Consider the following 20,285-nt stretch of genomic DNA (forward strand, 5'->3'; position numbering starts at 1 on the left):
CGAATATGAATTCCTCCTTTGTTGCAGGCACCAATGCAACTCAAATCAAGTCTTCTCCATCATACATTTTGGCTCATTGAGCAAGTTAGAACCCACCAGGAACTGAAATACCTAAGCATCCGTTGCTGTGTCTTGAAAGCACAGTGTGTCGCAGTTTCACAATCCATAGTCAAAACTACTATCACAGGTTCATCAATTGTTATCACAGTACTTAAAACACACACAAGCATGAGATCTCAGTGCAAAGTTCATGGTAGAACACTATATTTGTGCCATTGCTCTAGCAAGTTAAAAAAACCCTCACAAACTAAGTTAAACTATTACTAGAAGAGAAAATTTGGCAACTGCCAATCCCAGTAGAGGCTATAATTATTTTGTAACTGGCAAAACTACATCTGAATATTTCTTGCCTAAGAAAACTATTAGATTCATGGGGTTGCCATAAATCAGCTGGTGACATAAAGGTATTATGCATATACATACACAAACAATTGATTGGTTGACCTATGCAACAGTTAGGTTACTGCATGGGACTTTTTCTCCTTTGATTTTTACAAATCATCTCCTTTAGTAATGTACTGCCCTATTTAATTATCCAGACAATTTCCCTTATGATGGAAACTCAATATCATTGATGCTAATTAAATTAAGCCACCACTGTAACAAAGCAATGCTTTAATGTACTCATCTCATAAAGACTGCTTGTTTAGTTTGATCTGAGGCGTTTCACTTCCCCTTTAATGAAAAAGGAAAATCAATATATAGAAATGGGAGAGAACAGGGGAACTAGAAAAGGAATCACAAAGACCGTAATTTCATTTAAGAGACCAGGTCAGCTCCTTGCTTTATGGAAAGGCCACTCTGAGAAAATGGAGAAAATGTTGGATCAGGGCTCTATCTCTACATATTACTTTTGTTTCTGCACAGATGGTAGAAGGGAATAGGTGATATCCCTAAGGCACCCCCCGCACAGGGTTGCTAATTCCATGTAAAGCAAATGCAAGGCCTGTGGGCTGAATCCAGCCCGCCAAATTATTTTATGTGGCCTGCAAGGTTTTCAATGTCAGGGAAACATGAAGACAACCATAAGGCTGATGTGGCCCTCAGTAAAAATGAGTTTGACACCCCTGATGTAAAGGCGTACAAATAGAAACAAAATTTTTAAGTGGGTTATAATAACAACTCCACTTTTTCATTCTCTAGAAGTGATGATACCAAAATAGTAAAGCAATTTCCTCTTGGAACATGCTAACATTTCTTCATATTTTCTTTCTCTCTAGTATTGTTTTACATACCAAATCTGGCTTGAGTCTGAAGGCCAAAGGAAGCGCATAAAACATGGAATGTATAGTTGTTAGTACTGAAGAGCTCCAGGACTGACGAACTTCCCGACTTCTAGGAATGCGATGAAGGGTGAACTTGGAAAAATAAGGAGAGAAATTGATTTATACAGAGAAATCAGTCTAATAAAGCCTAGTTTTGTATCTTTTTTGTAGCTGGATTCAAAAAAACTCTCATTTTCCCAAGAAGGAATAAGCACAGGCGAAGCTCTGGCTGGCTCCAGATTATTGTTTTGCATGGCCAACTCAAAGCATTCTTCTGCTGAGTAAGAATAACACAATGTTGCTCCCATCCATTCCATGTACAAAAAGCCCACTAGATTGCCAGCTGAATTTTTCTTTTAAGATTGGTGATGGGAGAGTGTCTTCCACACCTCAAGGCAGCATACTACCTTATCTATGTAAGGCAACTTATGTGACACACATCTTTCTCCATCCTTGATGCCACCACCTAACAGGGCCAAACCTGTTATTTCGAATTGACTCTGTATTGCCTCCTCATCCATATGCACACTTAACTACTAGTTTGGTAGTATACTTAAAGGCAGTGCTTTCCAAAATTTGTGTGATTATATGTTTGTCATGTGAGCCTCTATGTCTATGTGAAATAAGCAATAAAATCATATATTTTTTCAATTATAAATGAAAGGTTTTCGTGAGATATGTTGTGTCCCCATACATATTGTTATTATAATTTATTTATGTGTCTGAATCTCTTATAAGGGGTTGATTTGATAATGTGATGGGAACGGCTTTTGGATTATGATTTTGGGACTATGTGCTATGTTTTTAACTGCTTATTTGAATGTATTTATATGTTACTGTTTTATTATTTTTATGCAAAATGTATTTTGTATGTTTTTATGTCTTAATACAGCATTGAATTATTGCCAGTTTAGAAGCTGCTCTGAGTCCCCTTTGAGGTTGAGATAGAGTGGGGTAAAATTACAGTAAATAAATAAATTGATTTGACCTCCATTTTGGTAGTAAATTTGATTTACTGTGTCACAAAATGATGCATGTCTTAAAAATGTGCCACAAACGTGAAATGTTTGAAAATCTCCGACTTATAGCGTCAAGGTCTAAGCCTGAGATCACAGGGGGTACGCAATTAAGGACAATGGGTAGCACAGATCAGCTTTGTATTTAGTATTTTCCCTAGCAACCAAAAAGCAACAAGAATCTACTTGCAGGAATCAGGGCCCATCTACACAGGTCTGAAAAGCCAGTAGAGAATGGATAAAGGGTGGGTGGGGCTACAAAATGCACATCCATAATGTGTGTTTGATTGCAGGATGGCATGAAAAACACGTGATAAAAGGATTCAAATAAAATCCAATATCAGGTGAAAAATGTGCTGCTACGGAGCACTGTATATTGCAGTGCTCTCCCAAAAATGAAAGTCCCTTGCAGTATGGTAGCATAGGCTGCTTCAACACTTATCCTTATTTTAAAGTCTTGAAAAAACTGAGGGACACACAGGTGACTAAATTGAAGCATGAGAGGAAAGCAATTTCTGTGAGATCTCTCTCTAACAATTTCTTTGTTCTCCTTTCCTGTGTATTTATGAAAAGAAACTGAGCTTGAAATTACACAGTGGGCAGCGGCAAGTCGCAGGCAAGTGACCCCAAAGGGAAACTGGGATCAAGAGGGCAAATTTGGAGGCACCAGGAGTGAGGGAGAGGAGAGGCGCATCAGCGCTGCAACTTTGGCAAAATGCTTGTGCATCTCGGAGAGTTGTTAGGAAAAAAAATTAAAAGAAAACTTCTGGCGGATGTCCCACAGTACCTTTTGTAGTTGCTTTCAACTTGCATTAGCCAAACCTTTCAGGACACCTTGGGACCATGGAAGTGGCCTTTTTGTGGAGTGACAGATTATTGCTTTTCAGTTCTGTTGCTCCTCTGCCAGCATACTTGGGATTAACTTCCTGTTTGTTTTCTAAGGCTGGATCTACACTGCCCTATATCCCAGCATCTGATCCCAGATTATCTTCTTATACCAGATTATCTGGCAGAATAGACTCATAAAATCCTGTTCAAAGCAGATAATCTAGGATAAGATCCTGGAATATAGGGTAGTATCCAACCTGCGAGGGTAGCATTCTGTGTTGCTTAGCTGACCATGAAGGATAAGGCTTCTCTATCCACACATCTGTGGCCAGCATGGAAATGAAGGTCATCACCCTCTTAAGAGACAGTAGAAAAAATCTATAGTCTTGTCACATCTTAAGGATTTTTTTCAAGGCTGGAACTAATGGAACATTACCATTAAACTGCTTGGAAAAAAATCTCTTGTTGTGTTTTTGAACAGGATACAGTACTCTTGGTTAATTGAAACTTAAGCATCTGGCAAAAATTGAAGAAATAATACTTTAAATAAAAAATAAAACAAAATAAAATTTTATAATATAGTAAAATCAGTTATATAAGACAGTAAAACTATGTTACATTAAACTGTCTTTGTATTACTTTGCTTTTAATTACTGTATTTCAATATTAATATCAAGTTATCCAGAATGTATAGTATGGTATAATATAATATAGGGTATAGTATTACATAGACATATTTCAGTAGTAACTCTCCAGCAACTAGAAACTACATTTATCCAGCATCCACCAATCTACATGGATACCATTTAACAGAAGCCCCTTCTACACCACCATGTATAATCCAGATTATCTGCTTTGAACTGGCTTATATGGCAGTGTGGACAAAACCTATAATGTGGATTATCTGCTTTGAATCTAGATTTTATTTGGCAGTATAGAAGGGGCCTGAGAGTATACTGTAGCAGGCATTGCAGCTGAACTAAAGCAGTCTCTCGTTTATCCAACCGATGTTCTAGATTATCCAACGAAGTCTTCCTCCCACCCGAATCCACAGCTGTTTCTCTAGGCAGCAAAGACTAAACTTTTTATGGATTTATGTAACTTGTGATTTCCTTTTTTTTCATCATTTTAAAATGTATTTGTTATGCAATGCTTTTGACATGAAATAAATAAACGTAAATTCCGACAATGTTGTTACTGTAAGTTGATTTTATGCAATTCTATCTTTATTTGTAGTCAATTTGTTAGTAGCCATTGTTTTTGGTAGTCAATGTTTTCAATACACTGCAATGTTTGGGTGCTAAATTCGTAAATACAGCAATTACTACATAACGTTACCGTGTATTGAACTGCTTTTTCTGTCGATGTGTTATAAAACATGATGTTTTGGTGATTAATTTGTTAAATCATAACATAATTTGATGTTTAATAGGCTTTCCCTTAATTCCTCCTTATTATCCAACATTTTTGCTTATCCAACATTCTGCCAGCCCGTTTATATTGGGTGAGACTCTACTGTATTATCTCAGCGCCCCATCTAGTGGACAACAAGAAGAACTGTCAGAAGCAGAGTAAACAAGGAGAGATCATACTTTCAATAAATAACAGGTTAACTCTGGACATAGCTTGAGTTTAAGAATTTGATTTCTGTACCAAAGCTGAACTCATATTGCTTTCACACACAAGTCCACCCCTAATTTAGCCTCAAACTCTGTTCTTTTCAACATCCCAATTTAGGTGGTACATTGTTGCTGCTGCTAAAGTAAATATCAGGAATCGTGATCACTGACTGCAAATAACTCAGACATCTATCGTTATCGGATGCCTGCCATAGATGTGGGCGAAATGTCAGGAGAGAATGCTTTTGGAACATGGTCATACAGCCCGGAAAATACACAACAACCCATCTATCATTAGATTACACCTTCCGCTTATCCCTATATTAAATTAAATTAATTAAGTCATATAGGTTTCTATTTTTAAAGTCCTGCTTTGTCACATTTTATAGCTAATAGTGTAGAGATTTTAGATTATATTTTTCCAAAGGAAATTTCCAGGGTCTGGTTTGTATTTTTCCAATTATGATTAAGGTGAAACAAGAACACACAAATTGCTGCTTTGGAACATCAAATAATCTGTCTAATCTACTGATATGTATGCATTGAGATGGAAGTCTCAAAATAATCATGCAGCTTTTTGGTCATGTCCACACATGGAAGCCACATGAAATGACACAACTCTGAAGGTGGCTACCTAGAAGCATTCATGTGTTATACAAATATGCATTGTCTCTGATACTCCCTGCAGAATTTATTTCCTCTATTCAAGTGCTAAATGACAGAGCATATGAGGATTCTTGTGGGGAGAGCCAGTCCCAATTTTTAATGATAGAATGACAATGTTCCAGACAAACCAAATATATATCTCCAATGATTTAAAGCAAAGAGATCCACCAACTATGTTTGAAAAAATTCCCTCCACTTTTCTTGCAGAAAAGGAATCAAAATATTATTTCCCTGCAGTGTAGGGAGGCAATCCTTTATGCTAATAGCTACCCAAGTGGGGCACAACCTGTTGCAGAACATGTCTACCAGAAAATTCATCTACTGAAGCAAATTTTTTGGAGAAGATGATTTGCTCTGCAAATCTTCAACAAAGAAGCTGTCATGCAGAATGCTGCAGAAATGGCACCACTATGTAGTTGGTGTTCCCGAATCTCCTCCAGAACCAGTTTGCACATAAGCTAACTAAATACACTGTCGCAACCAAAAGAATAAAATGGAAGAAGATACATATTGGACCAAAGTGGACTCTTGAAAAGAAAGGAACACATAGTTAGATTTATGAAGACCATAGAAAGAACAACTGGGCTCATATTGCAGCCAAAAAGACAAACTTTTTCCAGATGCAACAGTACAAAGACTTCTTGAAAAAACAATATTCTCTGCCTTAAGAATAGACCCGTTGCTTCACAAAGACCAAAGGCACCCTGAATTTCAATGAGTTATTTAATTATAGTAGCCATTTGTTGAGTTATATGTACAGTAGAGTCTCACTTATCCAACATAAACGGGCCGGCAGAACGTTGGATAAGCGAATATGTTGGATAATAAGGAGGGATTAAGGAAAAGCCTATTACACATCAAATTAGGTTATGATTTTACAAATTAAGCACCAAAAGATCATGTTTTACAACAAATTTGACAGAAAACGTAGTTCAATAGGCAGTAATGCTAACTAGTAATTACTGTATTTACGAATTTAGCACCAAAATATCATGATGTATTGAAAACATTGACTACAAAAATGCGCTGGATAATGCAGAACGTTGGATAAGCGAGTGTTGGATAAGTGAGACTCTACTGTACTATGTTTTGTGTTTGCCTTGCTTATTTTATAATTGGAGCAGTGCAATAAATGATCACAAATTAATGGGACTGACAAATAGAATGTCCTTGGATTATGACTGGGATTGCATGATTTTAATTGATGTTTTAATAACTGATGTTTTAATTGCTTGAATTTTAATTGTATTTGTTTATTTTTATTTTTTTCTATTTTCTTGGTTGTAAGTTGCTCTGAGTCCCTTCGGGGAGAGGGTGTGGGATATAAATAAAGCTTTATTATTATTATTATTATTATTATTATTATTATTATTATTATATACATAACAAGATGAGTACACAGCAAACAAGATCATCATGCTGGCTGTTGTATTGGTTCACACGTCGAACACTTCCCAGGTGTCTAGGACTATGTGATGTATCAACAAATTATGCATGCAGATCCTAATAGGGTGGCTTTTTGCAGCTGACAGATGCTAATTTTGTTAGTGCCGATTGTTTTCAAGTACAGGCCAAGGTCTTTAGGCACTGCACCCAGTGTGCTGATCACCACTGGGACCACCTTTACTGGCTTGTGCCAGAATCTTTGTACTTCAGTCTTTAAATCCTTGTATTGTGTCAGCTTTTCCAGTTGCTTCTCGTTGATTCTGCTGTCACCTGGGATTACAACATTGATGATTCATACTTTAATAATAATATATCTATTATTATTATTATTTTACAGATGTTAATGGAGTTTAAATTTTACTGTCCTTTGTCTCAGTCCCTACATGATCAAGAGGGGAGTATCCTCTGCCTGTATTGCCATCTTTCTGTACCAACTGAACTACAACAGAAACAACATCTGATCCAATGACACTAACATCCCACTTTTATTCTCCTGTGTGCCTTTTAAATATCTTTTGTCTGATGAAGAAGCAATTGGGGCTTGAATAGCTTACACAATGTAGTATGTGCATTTTGGTAGGCCAATAAAAGTATTGCTCTTTTGTGGAGTTTGTATTTTGTCTTGAAACACAAACTTTTCATACCCCGGGATATGGCCTAATCTTTTTTAAAATAATAGAGGATGCCTTGGCTGCCAGCTCTCACTCCCATCCAAGCCTTCTGTTTTGCTGTTTATTTCCCTCTTGAGTATGCTAAGAATGTATCAGCCTTGATCTGTGGAATGCTTTATCAAAACAGAGAATTCCAAGCAGGAATTTTATTAAGGCTGGTAAATACTCTCTCTTGTATTTGGACTAAATCTGGTAGTCTGATTTACCCCTGCAGGGGCAATTTTAGGTGATTTTGCACTTTAAAAATATAATTTTACGTCTAATCTTCCAGATCTAGAGATCCTGTGGACAGTAGCAGATATCATGGAAGTGTCTCTAGCTATTCACATAAAACGGGAGATGATCGATTCTGTAATATTATCTATGTCAAATTATCTGGATGTGGAGGAAGAGAATGTACCTACTACAATCAGCTCTTCCAATTTCCAAACAGATGGTTAGCGCTCAAAGCCAGCCTCATATTTATGGGTTATCCAATCAACCATAGCCAACCAGGAATCACATGAGGGTGGAAGGAATGGAGAAGGAATAGAATGCTTTGTGACCCGAACGTAAGGTAGGCAAACTACTCCTGAAGGAAAGCTCTCTTTTCCTCTGTGAATCTAAAGGAGAATAAGTAACATTTGTTGAGTGATTTACAAGCCTGGTCTTTTGTTTTAGTAAGATGCAGGAACCTATGGAGCAATTTTACTGCACCTTCCCCTTCCAGAGGCACATATTTTGTGAAGACTGAGATGAACAAGCTTTGGTTCTCTATTTTAAAAACACTACAGTAGAGTCTCACTTATCCAACCTTTGCTTATCCAACGTTCTGTATTATCCAACGCAGTCTGCCTTTTAGTAGTCAATGTTTTTGTAGTCAATGTTTTCAATACATTGCGATGTTTTGGTGCTAAATTCGTAAATACAGTTATTACTACATAACGTTACCATGTATTGAACTGCTTTTTCTGTCAGTTTGTTGTAAAATATGATGTTTTGGTGCTTAATTTGTAAAATCATATCGTAATTTGACATTTAATAGGCTTTTCCTTAATTAATTTATTTATTTACAACATTTATACCCTGCCCTTCTCACCCGAGGGGACTCAGGGCGGCTTACAGAAATTGGCAAAATTTAATGCCCAAAAGTGCAATCATAAAAGCAAAACAATACATATAAATCCATTAATAACATTATTAATATACTTTATAAAAACCTTTAAAACATATATATATATATATAATTAATTCCATTGCTTATTAATCCTTCCTTATTATCTAACATTTTCACTTATCCAACTTTCTGCCAGCCCGTTTATGTTGGATAAGCAAGACTACCGTAGTTAATTTACTCAGTACTCTGAGCATTCAATTTGTTAATGTTACTGCTGTTCAGAAATGTAACTTGTTCAGTTACTTGTTCCTAAGAAGCTATCACTATTGGTATGTATTTACCATTAGAAAAGAGAATGAAATGCTCTCTGGTTTCCTCATGTGGCCAAGTCATATGTTGCACATTGGACATTCTGTGGAAAATACAAAAGCCATTACAAGGCAGTCCTTGCTGCTGTAGCACAAGGTAGCTAGCTACCCTTATGACCTTTCCTACATTCCTTTCCATTGTTCAGATTGAGCCATCACATACACACAATAATATGTAAGTATGTAATTGAAAATGGTTCCCTACTTCAAAACTGGAGTTCCCACCCATACGTGGAAGGCAACCAGCAGTGATACAATGCTACCTTTGGTCACCAGCAAGGTGCGGTGATGCCCTAGGACCTTCTGGTACTCCAGAGGAGATAAAACAGGTGCTGTGGACTCCTGGTTTCTAGACCAATATACCCTGATATAAAAGAAGAATGAGGATCCTTTTTTTCCTTTCAAGGTCTATCCACTCTGGAGGTAATACATCAAGAATTATACACTGGTGGTGTATGTGGCCAAAGCTGGAGTAGGAAGTGCCATGGCCAAATGAATGAGGCTATCCCCTTCTCCTTTCCTTTCTCTTTTTTCCATCTTTCTTTGCCATATTTCTTTTCCCCATCTTCCCAGCAGGCTACTGGAGGAAGGACAAATTGCTCTTACCAAAGTAATCTGATTACTTGCAGAGGGCTTTGGGAAATTGGGCTGAGAACTACAGGTTGCTCAGCCCTGATCTAGAAACAAGAAATAAAATTCAGAATTCTGGATTCATTTCTATGTACATTCACCATATTCATGTTAACAGCCATGCATGTTTACTCAGAAATAAGAACCACTACATTCAACTGACTGACTCTCAATTAAACTTGAAATTAATTGCACCATTTTTATACAGAGGTACGTATCACTGGTGGTGCCCCTGATGGAAACTGCTGAGCTGCTGAATTTGCTGACCAAAAGGTATGTAGTTCAAATGCAGAGAGCGGGGTGAGCTTCCGCTGTTAGCCCCAGCTTCTACCAACCTAGCAGTTTGAAAACATGCCAATATGAGTAGATCAATTGGTACCACTCCAGCTGGAAGGTAATAGCGCTCCTTGCAGTCATGCCAGCCACATGACCTTGGAGGACTCTACAGACTCTTCGACTTAGAAATGGAGATGAGCACCAAACCCCCCCACCCCCCACCTCCACCCCCGTCGGAAATGACTAGGCTTAATGTCAGGGGAAAGCCTTCACCCTTACCTAAGTATCACTGTTGTTCAATGAGGCTTACTCTTAAGAAGTGTGCTTAAGATTGCAGCCTTAGACCAAAATTTTAAATCCTGGTTCTGTTACCCTCACAGGTGTGTACTTGTATAGACATACATTCAATTAATTAATTGTGTAAAACTTCAATTTGCTCAACTAAGAGCTCTATAATCAGGTGAAAGCCTTTGGCACACATTTAAATAAATACCTTGAAATACTATTCTATTTCAAGGCATTCATTTACTGCCTTTCAACGCAACAGGGCCCCAAGGCAATGCACAATTGATAAAAACATGTGAAATGCAGGAAAGAAATAATTAAAACCATGCAGCTGTGGACAAGTCTACATAGGGACCATCAAAAACAGCACACAAACACGAATCAAGGAACCTGAAAACCACTGCAGACTCATTCAACCAGCGAAGTCAGTCATAGCAGAGCATTTGATGAACCAACCTGGACACAGCATATTATTTGAGAACACAGAAATGTTGGACCACTCTAAAAGCCACCATGAAAATCACACAGAGAAGGCACTGAACTCCACAAGAATGTGGACAATTTCAACAAAAAGTAGGAAACTATGAAAACCAACAAAATCTGGCAACCAGTATTAAAAAAAACCTCTAGAATCAGGACAGTAAATAAAGAGCAACACTAAAAAATTAGGAGAATTCCAGACAGGAAACAATCAGAACCAGCTAACACCTCCTGACAAGGGATTCCCCAGGCAAGGAGCAGCCAGGCTTTGAAGCTGCAGAGCTATTCAGTGCTAATCAAGGTGGTCAGTTGCGACATTCACACTTGCCTCAAAAAAGACAAAAGTTATTTCTCCCACCCTGGACATTCCATAGATACAGTAGAGTCTCACTTATCCAACATAAACGGGCCGGAAGAACGCTGGATAAGCAAATATGCTGGATAATAAGGAGGGATTAAGGAAAAGCCTATTAAACATCAAATTATGTTATGATTTTACAAATTAAGCATCAAAACATGTTATACAACAAATTTGACAGAAAAAGTAGTTCAATATGCAGTAATGCTATGTAGTAATTACTGTATTTACGAATTTAGCACCAAAATATCATGATGTATTGAAAACAGTAACTACAAAAATGTGTTGGATAATCCAGAACGTTGGATAAACGAGTGTTGGATAAGTGAGACTCTACTGTATATAAACCCCACTTGCCTAGGTTCCAACAGACCTCACAACCTCTGAGGATGCCTGCCATAGATGTGGGTGAAACGTCAGGAGAGAATGCTCCTGGAACATGGCCATACAGCTCGGAAAACAAACAACAACCCAATTAAAACCCAATTTAAAAAGAGCCAATGTAGACTCATAGAATGCAGTTTAACTGCATTAAACTTCATTATATTGGTCTATAGTGACTATATAATGCAATTCCAAACTGCATTATATGGCAGTGTAGATTCAGCCAAAGCCTTGCAATTTGTACCTATCAACTTAGCCTCTTGAGAGAGTGGGATATATAACAGGATTTCTGCTGACTATCTTAGATTTTGGGCAAGGCCATAAGGGAGAAGGCAGTCTTTCAAATATCCTGGCCCTAATGCCGTTTTCCATTTTTTACTCCATTTCATTTGATTTAGATAACATTTTTCATTTTACATGATGCGGAAAGGGAGCAGATGGAGAATTCCTTCAATTTCCACGCCGGTCAAAAGAAAAGCACATCTCTGGTGGGAATAAAAATTCCATCTTTGAGATCTAAGGCAGAACAGGGATCAATTACTTCAATTCTCACCAAAGTCACAGCCCTTGGGATTTGATAGTAACTGGATCAGAAAGAACAAGAAACAAAAAAGAACAAAACAATATCCTACAATACTAATTGTTACAAAGTAAAGGACACTTCAGTCGAAATAAGAGCATGTCTGAAAAATGTTTTCAAGCAAAAAACAAGCAAATATAGAAGCATGTAACAACGGCAAAAATGGAAACCTTCAGAAGCTAGTCCAAGTGAAACATAGCTTTCATATTCCAGAGTTTGGGTTACACATGACTTGTTAGATTCTTAAAAGAAAACAGATGGGTGCTAATATACATCCACAAGAGATCCTATCAGTGTAAATTCAACCCTTCTCTCTGACATTTTTGCTATTATAACATAGTAAGAGGTTGAAGAGAAAGATTTCTTTGTATGGCTTCTCCCCCCCGCCCCCAAGTTTCTCTTTGCCGTACAAACTGAATTAGGAACTGGATATATCCACATTGAATTGATTAGATACATTGGTAAAATTGCAATGAAGTTTAGCTATGATTCAGATGTGTGCTGAAGTCAGGTACAAAGTTAGGAATGGGCACGTAACATCCACATCCAAGAGCCTCCTATGCAAATCCACAAGCATTTATGATGTGGTTAGGTAAAGGGTAAAGGTTTTCCCCTGACATAAAATCCAGTCGTGTCCTATTCTGGGGGTTAGTGCTCATCTCCATTTCTAAGCGGAAGAGCAGGCGTTATCTGTAGACACCTGCAAGGTCATGTGGCCGTAATGACTGCATGGAGCATGATTACTTTCCCACCGGAACCTACTGATCTACTCACATTTGCATGTTTTCAAACTGCTAGGTTGGTAGAAGCTGGGGCTAACAGCGGGCGCTCATTCCGCTTCTCAGATTCGAACCTGCAACCTTTTGGTCCGCAAGTTCAGCAGCTCCGCGCTGTAACATGCTGTGCTACTGGGGCTGATGTGGTTACCAAGGTGCTAAGCAAAGACTGTGTTGAAGCAGCTACTTTTTCTTTGGACCACAGGTCCCAGCATACTGCTGAGGGGATTCTAGGAGTTATATTCCAAAGGGTAATTACTAGGCTTGTCCGATCGATGGAAAAATTGTTTCAATTCTCGTTTCTAAAGTAGGGGGTGCCGGCTCTTCGATGTAGAAATTATTTCTAAATGTTTCACCCAAAATTTTTGGATATTTCCGAAAATTCGTAATGTTTCTAAAATGTTTCTAAAATGGCGGGCGCGCATGCGCAATCGCCAAAAAACAGGAAACCAGGGGGGGACTTTTCTGGGGGTCTCCTGCCCTCATTTCTTGAGCTATCCTCATCAAATTTGGTACAGTGGGAGATCACATTCAACACTCTTTGCTCAACAAATTGCAGAACATTTTCTGTCTCCTATGATTTTTGGCAAATTTTCATAACTTTTTATAATACACTATTTTTCAATATTTGAAGAAACCTGTTCCTGGTTTGAAAGTCTTATTTCCTGTTCAATTGGGTTCTTATCACTGTAAAAGTCCCTCTTCTACTTGTGTAGACTTTGGATTAGAAATGCAGCACACGCCAAGCAATGCCTTGGCAGGAGTGCCACTGTCCTTTGGAAACTATAAATTGCTGTGGACCCTCTATTGAATCAAATCAATGTCTGACTTTGTGATTGCAGAAATAAAACTCAGCCCAAGGCTTGGGAATAGAAATGGAGCGCGAGGGAAGCAATGCCTTGGCAGGAGTGCCCACGTCCTTTGGAAACTATAAATTGCTGTGGACCCTCTATTGAATCAAATCAATGTCTGACTTTGTGATTGCAGAAATAAAACTCAGCCCAAGGCTTGGGAATAGAAATGGAGCGCGAGGGAAGCAATGCCTTGGCGGGTGCCCCACGTCCTTTGGAAACTATTTCTTCCAATGTACCCTTTAGGTTTGAAAACAATGTGTGTCTTTGTGATTGCTGCAATAACACTCAGCCCAGGGGCTTGGGATTACAAACGGAGCAGACATCCTTAGGAAACTATAATTTTCTAGTTCCCCCCTTTCAGGATTGGAAAGAAGGGCTTATGTGGTGAATGATTCCAAAAAAGAAAAAAAAAGAAAGGCAAAGGGTTTCCCTCAGGAGTAGGAAAGGAAAGCAAAAGCACCCCTACCGCTAACAGGGACACAGACGTCCTTTGGAAAATAAAAGTTCCCTAAAGCCAGCCACAGCAAGGACTCTGCCCCAAGCCAATTTCCCCCAAAAGAAACACAATATCGAACCAGTAACAACAGACACTCTACCCCAGTCACTTAGCCCTCTCTCCCCCAAGCAAGCAAGCAGATTCCCAGCGCGCACGAAACACCCTCTCTCCTCGGTATCCTAGCCTAGAATGGCTTGGCTCCGTTGCGGAGGACGCGGACGCAGAGGACGCTAGCCCCCACCTTTTTCAGCCATCGTGGAAGACTCTGATTGGCCAGGGAGCGGTAGCCATGTTAGGCTGCGCTAGGCTCCCATTCATGTTAGGTTGCAGAAACAAAAAAATAAATAAATAATAATTTTTAAAAAATATTTAAAAAAATTTTGGAAGGAAAAAAATTAACGAAAATTTTAAGAAACAATTAGAGAATGGGCCAACGATGGTTCGAATTACATTGCCAGTTGCGCCCATGGAAAATGTTTCAATACTCGTTTCAAAAAACGAGAACAATACGAAATAATTACGAAACGAGAAACATAACGAATATTTGGAAAACCCTAGTAATTACCTATCCAAGTTCTGCAAATGTTGTTCTTGTGTGTCTTCAAGCTGTTTCCAATTTATGGTGACCCAAAGGCAACCTATCATAGGCTTTCTTACCAGGATTTGTTCAGAAGGGGGGGTTGCCTTTGCCTTCCTCTGAGGCTGACAATATATGACTTGCCCAAGGCCACTCTTTGGGTTTCCATGGCCAAGAGAGGATTCGAACCCTGGTCTACAGAGTCCAAAACTTAAACCATAATACTATGCTAACTTCTTGCTGTTTAATGAACAGCCCCCTTTCAACTAAAATTTAACAGGGAAACGAACAAGCAACATTCTTCAACAGTGCTAACCATTGCATTTGAAACTAGAGAGAAAACCCTTACTGAGTGCAAGATTCTTTTCTATTGTGTGGGTAAATTATTATTATTATTATTAATATTAATTTATTGTAAATCAATTCTTAACTTAATTAGGAAATAAGTCTTAGTGATTTCAGTGGGATTTATTTTAAGGCAAGTGTGCCCAGTATAAGTCATCTTTTGTTTATCTAGATCAGGCATGGGCAAACTTTGTCCCTCCAGGTGTTTTGGACTCCAACTTCCACAATTCCTAACAGCTGGTAGAAATTGTGGGAGTTGGAGTCCAAAACACCTGGAGGGCCAAAGTTTGCCCATGCCTGATCTACATAGAAATAAGACTGAATTAATTCAGTGGACTTTATTCCAAAGGTGAACACCACAAGGGCTGGAAACATATGACTTACAGGACACATGCATACTCTGTCAGTGTGAGCATCATCTGGTTCCCTCTTAGTCTTGCTAAAGTGGTATCAAACTGCATTCATTCTATAGTGTAGATGCACCCCTAGAGAAACTGGGAGCTGGTGAAAAAGACATAGGATTAAGAAAACTCTGAGCTCAAGAACTTATTTTGAATCCAGAAACTGAAGAGCTCACAGCCCTTTTAGTAGTGCCAATTTTTCTTATTTCAACAGCATAATTTAGTGTTGATGGATTGTCAGCTTGGTACTGCTACTACTAGTTATAGTTTTAATGATGAATATTAAACTTTCATCTTATGCTTATATTTGTTTTATGTATTTTAATATGCATTTTGTGGAAATATGTTTTAATATGTGTATTTTAAATATTTTTAGATGAATGCATGTTTTAGCAATGTTGTAACCCATCTCAAATCGTGAGGAAAGGCGGGCAAGAAATAAAAATTAGTATAATAATAATAAATCTTTTCCAGCCTGCTACAATTCACCTAGGAGTCTACTAGTAGATCTGGATCTACCTTATTTATTATTTATTTATTACATGCATTTATACCCCGCCCTTCTCCCCGATGGGACTCAGAGCGGCTTACATTCTGCCACGAGGGCCAGCAACAAATATACTATAAAACAAAACAATTAAAACATGATAAAAAGTATAAAAAGTATAAAAAGTTTATGTTCTGTGTTCCGCTGCTGAACTCCAGATATAGGAGGATAATCTTAAAATTTAATTCTGAAATTATTATTAACCTTCTGCCTACTCTCAAGCTAGAGAAAATATTATGTAGACAAACTGTGAATTAGAGTTGCAAAACTGATTTTTGCTTGTTTGTTTTACAATCAAGAATTAAAAGTCCTGAAAAATATAATAGCTCCTTGGATTCTGGCATTTTTACAATCCTGTTTGACTCTTTTTGTGACATAATTTCACATTTTTGTTTACTGGTCTTAATTTTAGAATTATAGTTTTCATATTCAGATTGTGAAAATTCACAGAATGGAGAATCTACCCATGTTGATTCAATTCCATGTGGTATTTAGCACATTGCCTGGTAAATGTGTAACTGGCAGAAATGAAACAAGGTCAGTAATGCAGTGTGCATATTGGTCAAAAATACTGATTTATTCATTGTTCAAGGTGCATGCTGTTTATCTAAATATGTACTGACTAAGAGCTAAAGGTGAATATTATCTACTTATTTATTAATTGCCCAGGATCGATACAGTCAATGTAAATATTCATTTTATTACATGGGAAGATTGCACATACTAATCATGAAATCTCTGCAATCAGTTTACATTATGTTGCATGGATAAGGAGGGAACAAGCCAGATGGACTGTTAGTCTCTGTTATGGGAGAAAACCATACAAATTATTACATATGAGGAATAAACTATAACATTCAATTGATTCAAGTATAAGTGAAAGATATGGTGTGTTAGATCCTATTAACAATTAATTTCTACTGAATGACAAGCATTTTAAATCAACAAAATTTAAGAAATAGCAACTTACCAAAGAATCTGAGAACATTTCTGCTCTTTTTTGTTCAAAAGAACGGATTTTGTCTTCACTCATTTTATCTGAATCAGCCAAAATATAATGTCTTGGACAATATGCCTGGGAGAGGCTACCGAGTAATCTCAAGATTTCTGTAGTGTGTCCTCCTGAAAATGTCAGAAACAAGATAGTTTATGAAAGATTCATCAACTATGTGATTTGTTGTCTTCACTCATACAAGTGTGTTCATTACTTGGTGATCATGACATCAAGTGGTGACTGACAGGTACTGATGAAGCAGTAACACATAAAACATCATCTCAATGTTTCAGACACAACCTTTTTTCTGTTCTGTCATTTCACAGATACTTCTCTGAGCCTACAAGTGCTTGAATTAGCAATGGGTTAGATAGAATTTCATAGTGACACTCTTTAAGTAGACTTCGGGGGGGGGGGGGGGGAGGAATGCCAGCTAGCCTACAAAGTCTATCAGCAGGTGTAGGTTTAAGACATCCTGTGATTATTCTACATTTCATTCAGTGCTATATTCACCTGCTTTGCGTGGGGAGATTTGTGCCAGACGGGGCTGGCATATTCAGCAGTTGAGTAAGACAAGGCCAGGATGATCTTCTTACTAATTTTGGGTCTGTACCCAATGCACTCTCAGTAAGTTTTCGCAAGATGTTATTGCATGCAGCTGCTTTGTTTTTGATGTTTGCATAGTGTTTCCTAAATATTGGTGTTCAATCTAAGGTGAGGCAGAGATATTTAGGGTGGGAATAGTGTTCAAACTTCTGGCCTTCCCATGCAAAAATCATAATAATCAGGTGTGATGATGAGAATATGCATCCCATCTCAATACCGTATGCATCCAGTTCTAAAAAAAATATGGAATGCATACTGATATAGACAGTGTGTGAGGCCCCTTCTACACTGCCATATAATCCAGATTATCAAAGCACATAATCAACATTATCTGCTTTGAACTGGTTTATATGAGTCCACACTGCCATATAATCCAGTTCAAAGCAGATAATCTAGATTTCATATGGCAGTGTGGAAGACACCTAAGATGTATATAATTATTGCATTGCCTTATGGTCTGTTGACTGTAATAAAAGCATCACTGATGGATTGATCACAGCAGTACAGGAGAAGATGATGCTTGTGAAAGAAGGACCACCTGCATGAAACATTGTGCATTAAACCTCTCTATTATCATCTCTTCCAGTTCAGACTCTGCACTAGATTACTTTTTAAAATTTTCTGGTTTAAAATCATCTACTCAGGTCACTAAAGTATCAGGTGTGAAGAATCACCAGGTAATTCCTGCCACTTGTAGTCCCAAAGAGCACCATATATCATCTGCAAAACTATAGTTGGTTGCTGTGAGTTTTCCGGGCTGTATGACCATGTTCCAGAAAGATTCTCTCCTGACGTTTCACCCACATTTATGGCAGGCATTCTAAGAGGTTGTGAGATTTGTTGGAAACTAGGCAAGTGGGGTTTATATATCTGTGAAAGGTCCTGGGTGGGAGAAAAAACTCTTGTCGGTTGGAGGCAAGTGTGAATGTTGCAATTGGCCACCTTGATTAGCATTGAATGACCTTGCAGCTTCAAAGCTTGACTATTTCCTGCCTGGGGGATCCTTTGTTGGGAGGTGATTAGCTAGCTCTGATCATTTCTTGTCGGGAATTCCCCTGGTTTCAGAGTGTTGTTCTTTATTTACTGTCCTGATTTTAGAATTTTGTAATACTGGTAGCCAGATTTAGTTCATTTACATGGCTTCACTCTTTTTGTTGAAATTGTCTACATGCTTGTGGATTTCAAGGGCTTCTCTGTGTAGCCTGAAGTGGTCCAGCATTTCTGTGTTCTCAAATCATATGCTGTGTCCAGGTTGGTCCATCAAGTGCTCTGCTATGGCTGATTTCCTTTGTTGAGTTAGTCTGCAGTGCCTTTCATGTTCTTTGACTTGTGTTTGGGCAGTGCTGCGTTTGGTGGTCCCTATGTTGACTTGTCCACAGTTGCATGGTATAGGGTAGACTCCTGCAGAGGTGAGAGGATCCCTCTTGTCCTTTGCTAAACGTAGCATTTGTTGGATTTTCTTGGTGAGTCTGTAGATAGTTTGTAGGCTGTGTTTAACACCTCTCAACAAAGAATTCCCCCAGGCAGGAATCAGCCAGGCCTTGAAACTGCAAGGCTTTTAATGCTAATCAAGGTGGTTAATTGCAACATTCACACCTGCCTCCAACAAACAAAAGTTCTTTCTCCCACCCTGGACATTCCAGAGATATATAAACCTCACTTACTTAGTTTCCAACAAACCTCACAAACTCTGAGGATGCCTACCATAGATATGGCCGAAACGTCAAGAGAGAATGCTTCTGTAACATGGCCATACAGCCTGGAAAACTCACAGCAACGCAGTGATTCCGGTCATGAAAGCCTTCGACATTTCGACAACGCATTAAAATTATATTTAATTAGAGTTGTTCCAAAACTCTCGTCTTCTCCATATTTTGGACTCCATCTCCCAGAATACTTTGACCATTGCCAAGCTGGCTGAGGCTTCTGGGAGTTGAAGTGCAAACAAACAAGAATCCAATTGGGCCTCACGCTGCCAAACAACCCGACTTTACAAAGGAACTACATTTCCCAGCACAACTTGCGAAATCAGCGCCGCGGACCCTCCCTCCGCATTAGAAACAGCCGGCCGCTTTGTCTGCTGGGTACTGTAGTCCGGGTGGCCTACTAGACCACGCTGGCTGTTGTATCGGATTCTGCTGACTTACCGGATCCGGCCACCGCGAGGAGTTTGACGGTGCTCTTTCGTGCGACCTGTGTCTCCTTCCGTGGGAAGAACCGCACGATGAAGAGCAGGAGCAGGAGGAAAAGGAGTGCAGCGGCCGCAACGGTGGCTAGCATTGTGTGGAAAGATTTCATAGGAAGGCCATAGCTAGAGAAGCCTCTGCTGTATATGGGCCGTACGGGAGCCGAGAAAGTTCAAAAATAATCAGAGTGCACACTGAGCTCGCCACCATTCTTATCCATTTGCTGTTGTGTGCCTTTAAGCCGAGTCCAGTCAATGAAGAGCTTGTCACAGTTCTCTTGGCTAGAAATTTTTTTCACAGGGGGTTTGGCCTTACTTTCCTCTGAGGCTGAGAGAGTGCGACTTGCCCAAGGTAAACAAGTGGGCACCCATCTACTGTAATATAAAATCCAGATGATCTTCTTTGAACTGGATTATATGACAGTGTAGACTCATATAATCCAGTTCAAAGCAGATAATATGGATTTTACATGGTA

The 20,285-nt window shown here is 38.7% G+C and overlaps 1 protein-coding gene across 2 annotated transcripts in view; it reads right to left on the bottom strand.

Annotated features, from left to right (window-relative positions):
• alg14 (ALG14 UDP-N-acetylglucosaminyltransferase subunit) overlaps window positions 1-20,044 on the bottom strand; it is a 46,385-nt gene extending 26,341 nt beyond the window's left edge. The window contains exons 1-3 of one of the 2 annotated variants that reach the window (XM_008109186.3): window positions 19,772-20,029; window positions 16,995-17,146; window positions 1,296-1,418 (exon numbers count right to left, since the gene is read on the bottom strand). In XM_008109186.3, coding sequence (XP_008107393.1) covers window positions 1,296-1,418; window positions 16,995-17,146; window positions 19,772-19,922 — 426 coding nt within the window. In that variant the 5' untranslated portion in view covers window positions 19,923-20,029. Of the gene's footprint in view, window positions 1-1,295; window positions 1,419-16,994; window positions 17,147-19,771 lie in introns of both variants that reach the window. The other variant, XM_008109187.3, reaches the window with a different exon arrangement.
• Window positions 20,045-20,285: the final 241 nt, after the last annotated feature.

Source organism: Anolis carolinensis, chromosome 4 (genome assembly GCF_035594765.1).
Source record: "Anolis carolinensis isolate JA03-04 chromosome 4, rAnoCar3.1.pri, whole genome shotgun sequence".
Lineage (NCBI taxonomy): Eukaryota > Metazoa > Chordata > Lepidosauria > Squamata > Dactyloidae > Anolis > Anolis carolinensis.